Source organism: Corvus kubaryi, unplaced genomic scaffold, assembly GCF_017639235.1.
Source record: "Corvus kubaryi isolate FWS band 111438036 unplaced genomic scaffold, C.kubaryi_AGA036_p1.0 76, whole genome shotgun sequence".
Taxonomy (NCBI): Eukaryota; Metazoa; Chordata; class Aves; order Passeriformes; family Corvidae; genus Corvus; species Corvus kubaryi.
In genome coordinates, this window is record NW_024582063.1 from 3,104,468 (window position 1) to 3,121,945 (window position 17,478).

Here is a 17,478-nt window from a genome sequence, read left to right on the forward strand (position 1 = left end):
GTTTTGAAATGCTTTAAGGAAGCACACATTCACAAGAGGCCTCTGGAGGACAGTTCATTACTAATTCCTATACATTGCAGAAACAGGAAAATCCAGAATAAGCAAGTGCCTCAGATTGGCACAATTAAACATTTTAGCTAAGAGAGGAAATTCTAAAAAAAAAAACCCCTCTTCCTCCTCAATTCTGGCATTAAAAATCTTCCCAGAACACTGAGTATTATTCATCAGAGCAAAAAATATAGTACATACACCCACTTCAGTGAAAATAAATCTCCATGACTTGACCCATCATGAGAAAAATATTAGCACTGCCTAATGTTAAACCCAATTATGAACATAGACATCATCCAACAGCTGCCAGCACCATGCACTACATCTTTCAAATGTCCTCCTGAAAGGATTTAGGTTTCTTTTATTTAGTGTTAGAGTCTCCCTGTGAAATATCCTCTTCCAGGACAGAGATTTCCTTGTCTACTCTTTTCTATTTGCATTCATTCTTCCCTTCCATAAAAGCCACTTACTATTCTTTTGTTTTGTGTCTAACTGAAGCCTTGACCCTGCAGACTCTTATCCTTAAGCTTTGGCAGCCAAGATGGTACTGCATAAATGTTTGTATGATTACATATAACCTAACCAGGAAAAAGAATATTCTTTTACGCTTCCAAAGTTAAATCCAAACCTCTGCCTTGCAACAGACTGCCAGACAAAACACAAGCACCATCAAGAAGTTACTAAGTCAAAAGCTTTACAAAACAAGTGTGCAATGAGACTTTTCTATCTAGTTACGTTACAATCACGAGCAGAAAAATTACCATTAACCCCAAATCTGCAGGTTCTATAGGTTCTATGCTGGAGGATGAAGAGAAGACATGCAAACATGGGAATTACACACAATCCCTAACCGTTTTGCCAAGTGGCAGCAAAGAGGAGCCTGAATCAAAATACCTTGAGTCTTATTTTACAAATAACCTAACAGCTGTCCACTATGAAACCTTGAAAAATCATACGCTTCCACTTGAGCTTCTCTGACAGAAATAACCCTCCTTTATCAGCGAACACTGCAAGGCTGCACATAGATAAGAAAGTCTTAACAGGGGGAAGGGAAGATGTCATAAAACTTGGGCCAAAATTCAATATAATAATATGTTTCTGTGTTTGTGTGTGTATACACACAATATTCCAATAAAAGCAATAAAAATGATAAACCCATGGCCAGAGGATGGTTCTCAGTCACTGAAAGCAGGCAGCAGCTGCCTTTCTGCACATCTCATCCCATTTACAAGGAGGCTGCTCAGCCGTGAAGGGCTGCTGCCACCTCTGCGCTGTAACCCCGGCTGGAGAAGCACCAGAAAAACAAAGGCTTTCTGCTCTTGTGGGGCTTTCCCAAGGAAATCCTCAGGCTGGACCCAGACTTTTGATGGGGAGCCCTCAGGAAGAACCGTTCCATAGGAATGAGGCAGAACCCTTGAGAACCCAGAGGCAATTCTCGGCCATGTGAGAACAACCTGTTCCTCCTATGTCAGAGTACTTTGATCTACCTGGGAACCCTTCTCCTCCCCCCTGTCCTGGGTCATTTCTAGATGGGGGCATAGAAGGAAGTTTGAGCTAGAGATGGTGCAAAAAGCTTTTTTGGAATTAGCTCTTCCTTCTTCATCAAGAGAAAAGAGGAATCTTCCTCCCTAGCCTCAGCACTAAAGAAGGAGGCTGAAAAGAAATGTCGTTTGAATAAAAAAAAATCATGTTTTCCTTAGAAGTTGCTGTGTCTATTCCTTTGCTGAACTGTATTGCCTATACTTGTGATAGCTTTTCTGTCTGACTTCCCGTATTGATGTAAATAAAATTGAGCTTACAGTGTTTTCACAGCACTCAAGCCTGGCAAAACCTTTTTTGCATTTCCAGTAGAACCCTTTGGGAAAATACAACTGATAAGGGGGAAAAAACAATTCCTGAAGAGATCCCAAACCACAAAAATTACCATTTGGAAGAGTCATGCTGATGGAATACACTTAAAAAATAAATAAAGAAAATTAAATCCATCATTTCTGACTAGTCTCATTTATTTAGTTGTGACTGAAGGAGATTTCAGAGTCTGCACCAGAAGGAATGGAAACCCATTGGTTTTAATAGAGGATCTGTATTTACATGAACATTCTACATTTTAGATGAGTGCATATATTCCTGGAATTTTGAGTAAGTGTTTTCTCTAGAAAGGACATGGTTCAATACACAGGACACAGCAGTACACAAACTTAATGGCAGTCCTGTGAGAGCAAATTAGCTCAGATTTAGGAGAATTTTTTTTTGCATGTTAAATACTGACTTAAAATTAAAAGAAAAATGCTATACTGTTTCTTTTCCCATCAGATGAAAAAAAAAGTATTTTTTAATTGTTTTAACAGGAAAATGAAGAAACAAATATAACATGATATTATGGAACATGATCAGAATTCCCTCTGAAAGATGCTCTATCTTGAAATTACTCAAATTTGGACCAGATCCCGGGACAGGAGTGCATTTTTCTTACATGCAGGAAGTTACAGCAAAGAGAAAGCAACCAGCAGCACCAGCACATTCTTCTACACAAAGGTAATAGGGTTGCATTATAATCTTTCCATCAGTTCCAAGATGGCTCTGCAGTGTGGCTCTGGCTAAGAGATTCCCCAAATGAATCCCTTGTGTCCCATGTGAATGCCTTTGGTGAGGACAGATTATCCAGCAGCTTGAGTACGTGGGGTTTTAATTTTTGTCTTTGCCATGGGGGCTGAATTAGTAGAATCATATAATTGGTACTTCAAAATAGCAGGGTCAGGACAGTGGCACCTATTTAGCTTCAGGACCACACAAAGCCCCAGATCAGATGTTTTGGATTTAGTTGATCCTAATGGATTCAAATATACTTCTATATTTTGATGATTTTTTTTCTGGTGTGCTTTTTTGGGGGGAGGTTTGCTTGGTTTTTTGTTCTTGTTTTTGTCTTTCAACTGACATAGACTTCTAATCAATTTTATAACTTATTTTCAGTTAAATTAATGAACCTTTGTGAGCATGCAAGTCCCAAGAAGCCATACAGAGAATACTTATCTATGAGACCAGTTAAAAGATATTAATGCTACAAAATGACTCTATTTCTGCTCACTTTTTTCTTTGTGTGTTGCTGAAGTCAATTTAAGGACATTCATCCACTGAAGACTGAGAGGGACAGAGGAACTCCCCTGGAGTTCAGGTTATGACCTGAACTCAGGGCATGCCTATCTCCCATCTAGACCTGTGACTCTCCTAGATACATTTTGCCTCATCATTCAAAGTGTCCAGAAGGGTAGCACCAGGATGCTTGCTCTTATATCCTGCTCCTTAAAGATGTGCAGATGGAGACCTGTTAGGAGAGCTCAGATTTGTCAGGGACATGATTACTTATGAAGGTGCCAAAGGAGAAGAAGGAAGGCCCCCATTAAAGAGGGGAGAATGCACTTGATTTGCTTTTAGGTCACATTTAGTTAAAAATAAGGTAAAAAGACTTTATTGATGTGGCTGGAAAAATCTTCCATTTATCCACAGATGAGGCACAGCGCAGCCAAGGCAATCAAACCTTCCCACAGTGCCCCACAAAGGAGTGTGGATACCCACTGAGAGCCTGGCTCTGCTGCAGAGCCATTTCAAAGTCTGGCCAAAAGAGGCTGCTGCTGCTGACAACCAGCTGTAGCAGCCTTAGCTTGCAATGAATCACCATCTCCTGAGGGCACAGGCTGAAATCACCCTCTCATGGTATGCCAGCCATCAGCCTACCCATGTGAAAATAAAACATTCATCACACACAAGTGGACTGGATATGAACAAATGACCCAGAAATCTGGGGGGTTCCAAGTCCTATTACCCTCTGCCTGAGTCATTCTCCTGTCACTTGAAACTTGTTGTGACATATTTTGTGTGGGCTGCCGGGTAGGGGTGGAGAACAACCCAAAGCCTACTTTGTCTTTTAGTCCTAAAATTATGTATAACTCATTCAACTGGCAAATAAAAGAAAAAAACTACCATGAAAGAGGAAAACATGGTAGCAAGGGAAAAACTTCCTTGCTGAATATTAGGTCTTCATTTGAATTCCAGCATATATCTGAATGAATTATACTTTTTAATTTGTTTAACTATGTTAATAGTCACCATGCACTAGTGGTTTTAGCAGTATTTTCTCTTTATATGTATGACTCAAGAATTGCCATAGCAACTCGCTTCCTAATTAGCCTTCAGTTATGAACAATCAATACGATTAGACAAGGTCAGCACTGGAGTAAGAGCTGGAGTAAGCTCTACAGATTTTAAAAAAGGCTACTGAGAGTGAATAAGAACAAGAAGAGGAAGAGAGGGCTCCTGGATGGTCTTCCCCAAAGAATGGTCATTGTTCTGCCATTACTCACTCTCCTGTGAACCGAAGGAGTTGTGGCAAATGAGAGCTTTGCCACTTGAGTGCAGAGAGCTTTCAGCCTGACAACAGATCCACAAAGTATGGGGAACAGAAGCATCCTTATAGCTGCAGATAAAAAGACACCTTACTGCCACATTGCTGGGACTGATGCTGACTGCATATCACCAAAATCAAGAACAAATACGTCCTAGATTTTTATCAATATGAGATCAATCTCCCTGTGTGGGAAAGGTTCCTGAAACCTGGAGACTGTCCAGTTCACAGGAAGGTACTCCCTGGGAGTTAAGCCTGTGCAGTGCTTAGCTGAGATCCCATTAGGAAGCCCTCCCTCTGGAGACCTGAGTGATTGCCCACTGCTGACACAATCCCCCCCTCATTTTTACAGCCTGTTTCAGTCGTTAACATGTTATCTGTTACCCTGAAAGCACAGTGCCTGGCAGCACAGTAGGATGGAAATATAATGCGCTATTCAGAGCTACTCTGGGTCCTGGGAATACAAAACAGGATCCTTGATACTGACAGATGAAGGCTTGTGAAAAGCCACTTCACTTGTTAGCGTGTTTAAGTCTGCTACCAAGAAATACAGGCAAAGCCGAGCTTATTTTTAAATAAACAGTTTGTGTTGTCAATTATGGCTGGGCACATGGCTGTCACAGATGAACTGTAATCCATTTACTTTCCTCTGTATAAATTCATTGCCACTTGGCTCTGTCCTCTGTTCCTCCCTGGAGGTTACTGCTCTGCTGCAAATGTGCCTCCAGCCCCAGCTTATAGCACTGGGTCCCCAAACAGAGGGTCAGGATCAAGGAATGGAGGAGCCAGGACATAGCATGTGGTGACAATGTAATGACAAAACAGTCTGGACAGTGCCATGTGAGGGCACTTCAAGTCATGAGTTTTGAGGCAGTATGTCTTGACCTTCCTCTGCACAGGATGTCCCAAAGAAGGATGAAAGGATTTTAAGCTCAAAATAGGCAGCTTTTATTAGAATATCAACTAGGATAATTAAAGCAGAAAAACCTTATAGGATATTGGAAGGGAACTGGGAGGATTTTATATCCTCCCTACCCTGACATGCAGTGCCTTTGGAGGTTTGGAGTTCATAGAATCATAGAATGGTATGGGTTGGAAGGCACTTTTCAAGGTCATCCAGTCCACCTTCCCTGAGGGACATCTGCTAGACCAGGTTGCTCAGAGTCCAGTCCAGCCTGACCTTGAATGTTGCCAGGGTTGGGTCATCCACCACTTCTCTGGGCAACACATTCCAGTCGTTCAGCATGCAAACAATAAACAGCTTCTTCCTTGTATGTAATCTAAATCAACCCTCTTTTAGTTTAAAACCACTACTCCTTGCCCTGTTGCAACAGGCCCTGCTGGAAAATTTGTCCTCATCTTTTGTACAGCCCATCTCTAAACACTGAATGGCCGAGTTCCTCAGTGGTCTATTCCTAATGGCAGTAAGCTCTGTCCAGGCCTCCTGTAAATCCTCTTCATCACCCCTGAGGCTGCTCCCTGCTCTCCAAGGCAGTCCTGGAGTGACACATATCCACCTCTGACCTGTAAAGCTCTGGCCATTTGCAGCCCCTCAAAGCTCCTCCCCTCCAAATGGGCCCTTTATCCTGCAAAGGATAAACCCAACACCCCTTTCTCCAGGGAGCTCTGCTGCTGCCAGCTCTCCTAAAGAGCCTCATCTAACTGGAAACAGAAATAATAAATAAGCACGTTCTTTTCACTGTATCGTGCTCACCCCTTCTCACGGCACAGATGGGAAAAGCATAAATCTTAAAAATCCAGCACGAGAAGCCTTAAAAATGTGGGGAATATAGATGAAAAACAGATCACCATAAAAACCTCATTCCAAATAAAAGATAAGATTGACAAAGGGATTAGACATGTCTAATGAGCACCTTCATTTCATAATTACACTAGAAAGGATAAACATTTCCAGATAAAGATGTAAATCTTTGTGCTCTTGAGCAGAAAAGCAAGACAGAAGTAAACAATGCTTCCAAATAACAAACACTGATTTAATTCTGTCCCCACATGAAATTCTGCATTATTCCTGTTTTTAGTGAAGAAACTTCTAAGAGTGAGAAAACATGGGAAGACCATTCCTGGCGTTTGTGCTGAAAAGCCCCCTATTTATTATGTGCATTTCTTCTCCTCAGAGGAGAAAGCACCCTACGAGGTGGACAAAGTATATTCTCCATGTGGATGAACTATCCCACAGTTGTTCCAGAAATGTCATCTTGGACCTCCTCCTTCAGCAAGTGGCATCAGCAGCTCTCAGAGGTGAGGTTCTGGGAAAGTCAAAGTCCCTGTCCCCAGCTCCCAGTCTTCTGCTGACTACACTGGAAAACTTACAGACACGAAGAGTTCTCCAGCTTTCTGCATTTCTCTCACAATCATTTGTAATTTCCATCTGTGGTGTTGGCTCCCGAAGCATTCAAAATATTTTCTGGCTTAGTATCTGTCTACCATTCTAAATTCTAGCAATTTAAATCTTTCCCAGACTACTCTCTCTCTATATACCCACACATATGCATGTTTTTAAGTCTATATCTATTCTGCCATGTGGTGAGTAGTTTAGTCACAAAAGGTACACCACTCTTACTTGTTTTTAAAGAATCACACACATATATGGAAGTCTTCATCAAAACCAGGTTCCTGCTCTAGGAATCAAAACAAATATTCACAGTGTTTTGAGAGCAAATTGTTCTTGGCTTGGTCACAAAACAAACAATGGGCAAAATGAATCTCTGGTTTTACACCTGGGATGAATTAGGGCCAGCAGAGCCTTTGATAGAAAAATCAAAATGCAGCTCACTAATAATGATAAAATGCTCAGTTGCCTCTCCACTGAGCAAAGCAGCCATCAAACTAATGATTAAATCCACATCAATCATCGGGCACAATAAAAATAAAGGCTGTGCAATATAATGTTGTCAGAGAATCAACATCTCCTGCTTAGAAAATAAATGTCTTGACTTCATCTCAACATTTGTTTTCCACAAATGCTGAGGGTTATGTCAGCATTTGTATAGCAATGGGAAACACTCCTTCATTGCAACGTGCCAATTCCACTAGCATTATTCCTAAAATAAACGGAAAAGCTGGATAAAATTAATATGGGAAGGTGTTCCTGAAATCCTCCTGAAATTGAACTGCCATTTCCGATCTGGTGCCAGACTTCTTCTTTCTACAAACAATACTTAGTAGTGGCAACAATAAATATTGAGGAAAATCCCATTTAGAGAAAATTGGGTGCAATTTCAAGGAGGTCACAGCTTTTGCACCCACTCACTGGTACAGTTACAATACACGCAACGTGATTAATAGAAAAAACTTACAAAAACCTTTTTTATAGTTAAAAATTTCTTTCTTTCCTTTTTAAAATTTTTTTAAACTTAGTTTTGTGTTTACAGTTCTGTTTTTAAGTTAGGACATTTTAATTCTGAATTTTATCAAGAAATTTGGGAGTTAATAATTAATAATTAACCCACAAGAGGGAACTTTTTTGACAAATTATTTAGGGATATTAGAATGAATATAATGATTTTATCAAGAAAAAGATAATTGTTTAATTCAGGACAGTATTCTGACACATCACATGAGAAAAAACATATTTTGCCATGTATGAGCAATGAATTATATTTGAAAATGTAAAATGTATATTGAACCAGCAATTCTGAGTTCTTAGTTTTGTTGTATATGCACATAAATTTAATAAATGTACCACTCACCTACCTTAAGAACTATTTAATGCTAATTAGTAAATATATATTTTTATATTTATGAAGTCACTTCGATGGTCATTTATTCTACCTTGAAAGCACACGAATCTCATCATAAAATACAACCTGAAACTTCCTTTATTTCAAAATAGAGTGAATCTTCTGGAGGAAAGAGATAAAAACTGAAGAAGTGACAGATTTTGGGGAAAAACTTTTGATTCCATCCTTCCCTCTTGAAAGCTTCCATCCTTCCCTCTTGAAGCAAAAAACCCACCCGAAAGCACCTGAGATGAATGTCAAAAAGCTGGCCAGAAAGCAGACATAGCAGCCTCCTCAGCATGCAGTGAACATACCCACAGGAGAAAGGAAGAAAGATTATGGGATTAATTCTGCACCACAGGATGACCATCAATTCTGAGGCTCCTCGCTAGGTTTGCCAGTCACAATAATCAGCTCCATGCCTCTAATGCCGGGACCTGCAGTGGGGCTGCCTGGCAAAACTTAATGATGCAGAGGAAGGAAATATCTCTGTGCAATACTGAGCCTCCAGCCCATCTGGGACAGCTTCTCACTCTCCTGGTGGCAGGGGAAGCCCAGCAAACTGTCTAAGAGCAGGGCAAGCCAACTGAGAAATAATCTTACAAATTGAGAAAAAAGTCTTGATAATTCACAACATTTTCAATTGCAGAAGTGTTTGGTTTTGGTTTTTTTTTTTTGGTTTGTTTTCTGTTTTTTTTTTTTTTTTGACCACCAGGCTGAGACCTTCTTTAAGAACTGTGCATTTCACCCTCAAATCTCATATTGGATGAATGAGGCTACTTGAGAGCCTACATTTATATATGCAAAAAATCTTAATTTAGCATGCACTTAGTTTTATTCGTTCTGTTTGCATTGGAGGAAGGCAGAAGAACACTGGATCAAAGTTTCCTCCTAAAAAAGAGTGGGAGCTCACACAAGCATTTGCCCATGTTTCATGTTTTATGAATTCAGGTAATCTGAACAGTACGTCACTGGGGAGAGGCATTAAAGCATTTAGCATACATTTAGACGAGTTGGTTCCCTTTTTCTTTCTCCCTCTCTGTCTAGACAGCTGTAAAACAGGGACCTGAAATGATGTGCAAGATGATTCTCCCATCAAATACTTCAGTCTTTAATGCTGGCTTCACACCAATGCAGTTAACAAATAAAGATTCTGCTAACAGTTCATTACCACAAAATGTATTTTCTTTTTTTTCCTTTCTAAATTTATTTTATCAAAGAAAGCGAGCATCAAGATCCTAAACCACATAGAAAGAATTATGGAATACTTACTTCTTGTGCTCTAATGTGTTTCAATTAAAGTATGTAAATATTAACATGTTTTTCTGGGACTTTTTGAATAGAAAATTTAGAAAATGTTGATATGGACACTATTAATTGATTTTACATTTCTTAGCTTCTTCTAAGGGTTTTTATTTTATTTGTAATTTTGTTCCACCCAAGCATTAGCAAACAACTGAGATCAGATTATCTTTCCCTGAGATGTAGCAAAACTGTAATTAAATCTCTGCTCTTTGACATTGGCAGTGAGTAACTGACATGGATAATAAATTTCTCCTTCAGTTTTTGTAATTGTGCAAGGGATGACAACAGTAACTGCAAGTGGACGATCTCTTGCACAGACAAGCTTTGGCAGGGAAAAGCTGAATACCAAGTGATGATGCAGCAAAATGTTTATAGATTATAATAAAGCCACCTAGTCTTCGCTCATTGCTTATTATGTTTAGAACGAAAGTTATAGCTTCTACTGGCGTGAAATAATCTGAACTGAGAACACCAGACTTCCTATATATTCACACCAAACACAAAAGGTTGCTATCCAGAGGATAGTATTTCCAAAGGCTGCAGGAGGGTCATCTGAAGCATTGGAGAAGGAGAAGCACCTCAGCAGCTCACGGCTGTACAGAGAGACAGCGGCACAAGATGTCACAGCGGCACAAGGACAGCTCCTCCACCACCATGGGACACAGGACCCCTGAGAGGAGCTCCCGTGGCTGTTTGCCTTTCTCATCCCATTTCTGGAAACCCATCTCAAAGGGCAGAGGGGGCAAATGAAGACTGACACACCCTGGCTGCTGTCGGGCTGTGAAATGCACGTCTGGCAGAGGACAAGCTTTCTTACGTGATTTTGCTGCTGAATCAGAGGCCTGAAGTGCCATCAATCCCTCCACTGAGGAAAAGCCCTGTTCCAACCCACTGGTCACCATCAGACACAGTCAGTCAGATGGGGTGGGGGCATCTGGGACTTGCAAGTCCAGCTGCAGGAGCCAGGAAGCCTCCTGGGATTGCTCCCTGCGTGACCACCAGCCTGCTGACTTGTCCAGGGCTGCAGAGAAAGCCCCACATCACAGTAATGGCCCCATTCAAACATTTATTCTTTGGGATAACAGCCTGGATTTTGAATTTGTTTGCCTGTGTTGGTTACTTGCCTTAATGTTTCTGAACAGTAGTCCTCTATTCCCTGAGAGAAAATGCATAGACTAATTTAAATGCATTAAGTAGCATTCTTATTTTCATGGCCTGCCCTTAAGATGCAGAATGTTATGCAGAAGTTCCTATAATGTAAATTAGAATTTAGTATCCATCTCAAGTTGCACCTTGAGAATGTACCCTGGAGTATTTGCTACCAAAGGATGACTTTTAGCTTAGTCAGTATGTATTTTTGTACACAGAATGGTCTGTGTACCACTTTCACCTTAGGGATGTAAATAAATACTTTTATAAGTATGCACTATTTAACTTATATATCACAGCAGATCCTAAAAATCCATATTTTTCCGCTTGCAAAAAAATAAATAGCAGGTTTATCTAAACAATGCAACAAAAGGTAGAAAGCAACTCCAGCCTAGATAAAATTTCCAAATGTCTTGTATACACTTTATCATAACCATTTTATCAAAATAGCTTTAATGAACTTATTTAAGCCCAGTCTTTTGCATATCAAATGAGGCAGCACACAATACACTGTGCAAGAGGAACTGGAGAAGCTGTGAAATGCTGAACAGCTTTCTTGCTAGCAGAAGACACAGACTGCTCATCCTTAGGTGATCCTGTGGTTCCTGTCTCCCCTCCTCCCACGTCTTTGGGCTCTATGCTGACAAGTGTCACAGAGTCATGTGCAGGAGCTTAATGAAGCTCCTTTCAGGAGCACATGGGATGGGTTAGCCACTTGCTAGCCCAGGCAGCTTGGTGGTTACTGCTGAAGAAGGTCTGGATGTGAATGCACCGATTTGCCAGCTTGTTAAAACTTGCTAAAGAAAGTGAAGTCTTCCCATTCTGCCAAATTTTCTAGGTAAGACTTTTACAGTCAAGCCAAGAACTCTGGTCCTTCGTCAGCCACAGAAAGAGAGACACCCCTTGATTCAAAATTTTGTCTTCTGGTGTCCACTGTTCTCAAGTAACTCCTTTGAGTTTAGATAAAACATAAAAGGTAACTCAGTATGATCTAATTGAGTCAAAACAAAGTGTGACTTGCCTTTTAGCCTACAGGGGCAAACAGGAGAGATTTTAGCATCATCCATCAGGTTGGTTGTTGCCTATGAAATAATCTAGTGCTTATGTATATAGGTCACAGAGCAGCAGCTTTTGTCCTTAGGAACTCTCACTGGATCCACAGTCTCAACAGAGAGAAAACCTGAAAATCTTGAATGCACTAAGTAATTGAATAAATACATGATTTACAGGGCTATTTTTCTCTACAAATTCATGAGGAAGCAGTACATATCTGCTATTTTCCATGGACATAAAACTTTCGTTTCCAGGAGTGTCAGCTCTGGTGGATTCCCTCAACCCTAAAAGCTTTAGCTTTCCATGATCTCCAGAGCTCATTAAAGCTTCAGCTCATTAAGCTCTGTTATCTATACCATGGTTCATGCTCTTAAAATGTGTCTTTGCCAGCATCTGTTAAAGAAATGCCTCTCTCCAATTACTCCAAAATAAAAACAGGGCCAGTAATGCTGGGGTTTTTTCCTCTGTGACATCTTCTAGTTCAAGAAGTACTTCATCCTCACAGCTGAGTTTCCTGAGGCTGCACACAGGTAGGGTTTGAGAGCAAATGATGAACCAAAGCATGTTTTAGCTTAAACCCTTCAAAAAGAACAAATAACTGATGATGAATTTTCAAGGGGATTGTGCCTCGGGGTACAGACATGAAGCCTCTTTGGCTTGCACAGGGTAACGCAATCAGACCAAACTTCCTATAAATATGATGCCCAAGTCAGGCCTTGTTAGATCAACATGCACAAATCTACTTTGCCACCTTGTAGTAACAGGAGGAAATTCAGCAACAGAAAAAGAGAGATTTAGTGCTGCTTCTGACCGTCTCTACTCCACATTAAGCACTTTCTGTGCAGGTTGAGGATGACACAGCTGCTGCAGAGCATGTCAGATTGATTTTGCCAGGTATGTGCCTGCATGGGACTGCTTTTTAATTTAGTAACTGGAGGGTTAATTAATTCCTGGAGTGTAAAGAAGTTGGTTAAGCAGGAGTCCAGAAGAACTGCCATGTTCCAGTTGACTAAGATCTAGGAGTAGACAAAACATGTAGCAAGAATAACCAATCTGCTTTCCTGAACACTTATTTGATAAACTAACATGAATCCAGAGTCTTCTGAGGTCAGAGAGCTGCTGGAAACAAGATGACAAGCCTGTTCCTCACACCTGGGGAAACGGTTTCTGAAAGAGTTTTCTGTAGGCAAATTCAAGTTGCATGTTTAGTAAGAGAAGTCTCTGATAATTAGAGCCTGTCAGTTTATTTCATCGCTTTAAACATTTTATTTAAGAAGAAAAGATCCTTCTCCCAGAACATAATTGAGGAAAGTTGTTGCACCATATGACCGTCTGCAGAACGATTGTTTCATATTTTGTCAGCAACTGAAGGAATTTAGATGGGTGAGAAGATAATGAAAAACTAGAAAATGGTTCAAGTGGGCTCTCATTCTTCCAAAAAATTAAAAAATGGCAAAAATATTCCAATGACAATATCGCCAAATTAAAAAAAAATCAGATGAAACCCAAAAGATTTTGCCTTGGTAACTAAAACTGGAGCTTCACCAGGGAGGTCAGATCAACAGCTCCATGCCAACATTTCCAAGTCACACTATTTTTTCCATTATGAATCATGGTCATTAGTGTCCATTTGAGAAAGTCCTTAGATGGTCCAAATAGAAAACAAATGAGACCTTGCCTGGGTACTCTGACTGAAAAGTTTTTGACATTTTCTGGTGTCCTGGGTTGCAGTGTATTCTATTACCCTCCCCATCAGCTGTTGAAACCAGGTGGGGCAGTGTTTCCTTGCCTCCTCCCCCCAGACTATCTTTCTGTTAATGGCCCATCATTGTCCTGCCGCCTGACTCAGAGATAACTCCCTCTGGACTATCTTCTGTTAATGAGCCTAATCAACACTCTGCCTCATGACTCATTACCCCATTGTGAGATGCTCCACCCAGAGGGAGGAACCAAGCATTCCATCGTGGATATAATCTGAGGCTGAACACCAGAGGCACACTTCCAACTGGATTTCCAGAGGACAGGAGCTACACAGCCATCATTGGACTTCCTGAGGAAGAGCAGACTCTTTTACTACAGGATCACTGCTTCAGAGGACTGCAGCCACCATTCTACCAGATTGCTACCACCACCCTGCCTAACAGGGTGTCAGGTTGTATCTTGACTCTGTCAGTTTGACAGTGTTTTCTTTTACTTTTTTTTCCCCTTTTCTTTAATTTCCATTAAATTGTTATTCTGACTTGGTGTCTCCCACTGGTTTGTTTTCAAAATAGTACATCTGGCAAAATGTATCTATTTAAAGGCCTCAGCAGTTTGAGTGTTTGGGAAGAGACTAAAATACATAGAGAAAGCGGGAAAATATCAAGAAATTATTTTTCTTTGAAAACCTGAAAGTTTTGGTCACTGTATTCAAAAGCCTTCATTTGCTTTGAAGGGAAGTAGAGTTAGGATTCTTATGGAGGACTCATCTCTGATTTAACTTAGAATCATAGAATTATTAAGGTTGGAAAAGACAGGTATTTCACAGAATATTCTGAGTTGGAAGGGTCCCTCAAGGGTCACTGACACCACCAAATTCATCAAGTCCAACCTTTGACCAAGCACCACCATGTCAACTAAACCATAGCACTAAGTGTCATATCCAGTCCTTTCCTGAACACTTTCAGGGATGGCGACTCCATCACTTCCATGGGCTGCTCGTTCCAATGCCTGAAAACCCCTTCAGTGAAGAAGTTCTCCCTGGCTCAACCTTGGCCTCCCCTGGTACAGCTCAGGCCATTTCCTCTTGTCCTATTTGCCTGGGAGAAGAGGCCGACCCCTACCTGGCTACAACCTCCATTCAGGAGATGTTCTGAGGATAACCACTCTTTCTGCTAAAGGCTGAAAGAAAGCATTAAGTACCTCAGTGTTTTCCTCATCCTTGGTGACAATGTTTCCCCCTGGGTACACTAAAGGAATGAGATTTTCCTTGGCCCTTCTTTTGTAGTTAATATATTTATGAAAACACTTTTTATTGCCTTTCACAGTGGGGCCAGCGTGAGTTCTAACGGAGCTTTTCTCTTTCTAATTTTCTCTCTACATGACCTAACGACATCCTTGTATTCTTCCTGAGTTGCCTGACCTTTCCAAAGGTCATAAACTATTTTTTCACTGGGTTCCCGTGAAAGCTCTGTGTTCAGCCAGGTTGGTCTTCTTCCCCGACAGCTCATCTTTCAGCACATAAGGACACTACTTCTGTGCCTTTAAGATCTCCTTCTTGAAGTATGTTCAGCCTTTCTGAACCTCTTTGTTATTAAGGACCCTTTCCCAAAGGACTCTCTGAACCAGTGTCCTAAACAGGCCAAATTCTGCTATGCCCAAGATGGCCTCTGACCATCGCATTTCTAACTTGTCATCAACTGTCTCATCCCCTTTGGATGATTCCATCATTTCTCTCCAAACTCTGGGCTTTAACACCTACCCTGTTCTCAGAAACACACTTAGGAATGATGTGCTAGTGATAAAAATCACGAGTACAGCCATGCTGGACTGCAGAGAATACAGTTTTTCTTCAGTAACACATTTGGGAAATATTGTCACTCTTCATTTTTAGTCTACTCAGTTCTAGGGGAGCACACACATACACTACATCCGAGTGTCTCATTTGTATACATCAGGCCATCCACATTTTACCATATTGAGGTATCACATTATTAATAGCTGTTTTCCTTAAATAGGCTACAGTTTGCTTAATCTTTCTTCCTGTGCATGATCTTGCAAGAGTAAAAAGGCTTTCATACCAAGACTGTGTTTTTATATGCAAATCTATTATTTGATTACCCACTTTTTTTGTCCCTACATTATCAAGAATATTTCTGATTAATGTTTTATGGGTTAGGTTTAGGATTTGTGAGCTATGTCAATTTTTATCTGTTTGCTATATCATCTGCAAATACCACAGTTTTGTTGATGTTGATTGGTCTCATTTACATATTCATCACACTTTTATTTTCAAGGATGTTTTGCTATAAACTGACTGTCCCCATTTCTCCTCCATGTACTACTTGTAGATGGATGTATTTTCAAATTGAGCCCATCTCCATATATAAGTTTTTTGGTTAACAATAAACCACCACTTAGAGACATCCTATGCAATGTCTTCATACACATCTAACATATGGTTTCTGAGTAATTAAAGATAACAGAAGCAGTTTGCAATGCACTTTGCAACCCACTTCACAGTCCAAAGTGCTCAATGATTTTCCCTAAGGACTAGGCTAAAATGAACCCTGCAGAACTCACCACCTTGTTGCTAAATCCCTTATTCATGCAAGAGTACAAGGGAGAAGGGTAGAAATAATGCAGAGAAATGTCCTTTGGAGTTTTGCCATTACACACACAGCACTGAAAAAGGTACTGCATTTTAAACACATTTCCCCACTCCCACTCAGACTCCTGTTGAGTGAACAGCCTGTTTGTGATCGTCTCCTGTCAGGGTGCAAGTGCTGTTCTGTTTCTAAGCAAAATGTTGTGATTTGCCCATATATGAAATATTTCAGAAAAATCATACACGAGGCAGAATAGTTCAGGTTGGACAGTGAGTGTTATAATTTCTGGTGCTGGCACCAGCTAAGCCATAGATTTTCTGTTGTTAAAGAGGAGATGTGTTACTACGGGTGTTCCCTTCTAGTGGTGGAGCTGCAATACCTCCACAATAACATACTAATGAATGTAAGATACATCTGTTCATCAAAGGTGCTCGTAATAGTATCTCCAGGCTGATCACTAAAATTCACAGAAACGAGCTGCTTACACTCTTTGTGTACTAAGACTTTTGGATCTATCACCTGTAAGAAACTTCTCTCACACATCCTGCCAGCTGCCTCTGAACATGCACAAAACAATCCTATTTATTCATTAGTCAAAAGAGAATTGGCTGACCTATTAACAACAGGAGCTCTTTCCACAGCTTCATTCTAAAACTCTCAAAATAACCAGTTTCCTATGATCTTCTGCTATGGCAGTGTATTTATTAACTGCAACGACACTCCATGCTCAACCAGCCCTTTGACTGAAGACTGCCCGATTGCTGATATGAAAATGTATTTATGACAACATTGTTCTGGAACATGGTGTCAATAAAAAAACATTCCATTTTTTCTTTAAACAGAAAGAAAACTATATGAAGCTCAGCGATAGGGGCTTGCTCACAGGCTGTAAGAGGAGCTGCAATCAGAAAGTGCTGCTTGGAGTAAAATAGTTGTTTCCTAGTAAATATTGACACAATACGTACATTTTCTCTAGGTCAACAAGTCCTGCGAAAGCTCCTTTGGGAATGACTCTCATCTTGGTGAGGAAAAACCTCCTGAAAATAGAGAAAATGGGGTGATTAGTTACTATTCACAGCACAGGACTACACAGTAACTTTGCCAGCACAGGAGAGGCCTTTCTCACAGGCACAAGGATGGTCTGTGGGCTGAAGGCTTTGGTGTCTAAATGCAGCTGTAACATCCAAAATTACAGCACAGCACTGGGGCTCCTCAGGGGAAAAAGCATCCATTAGTGGTTGCCATTTCCTTATTTGCTCCAGGAAGAAATCCAGAATTGCAACTTCTCTGTTTGCTGGGAGGGAACAGAATCTTTCTCATCTCTACAGCTCTTTTGAGTGATGCTCAAGAGCAGGATGAAGTAGCCCTGTGGAGCCAGACGGGGATGAGGTGCTTAGTCAAGGCTGTAAAGTGGTCCATCCATGCTCATCCAGGATACACAGATAGTTTAAGGAGTCAGCTACTGTCTCCCATC

General features: G+C 40.6%; 1 protein-coding gene across 7 annotated transcripts in view; it reads right to left on the reverse strand.

The window, feature by feature from the left end:
* The window catches only part of LOC121675863 (follicle-stimulating hormone receptor), a 217,195-nt gene that overhangs the window by 39,365 nt on the left and 160,352 nt on the right, over positions 1-17,478 (reverse strand). For all 7 annotated transcript variants that reach the window (XM_042051671.1, XM_042051670.1, XM_042051668.1 and 4 more), the window contains exon 2: positions 16,970-17,041. In XM_042051671.1, the coding sequence (XP_041907605.1) occupies positions 16,970-17,022 (53 nt within the window). In that variant the 5' untranslated portion in view covers positions 17,023-17,041. The remainder of the gene's footprint in view (positions 1-16,969; positions 17,042-17,478) is intronic.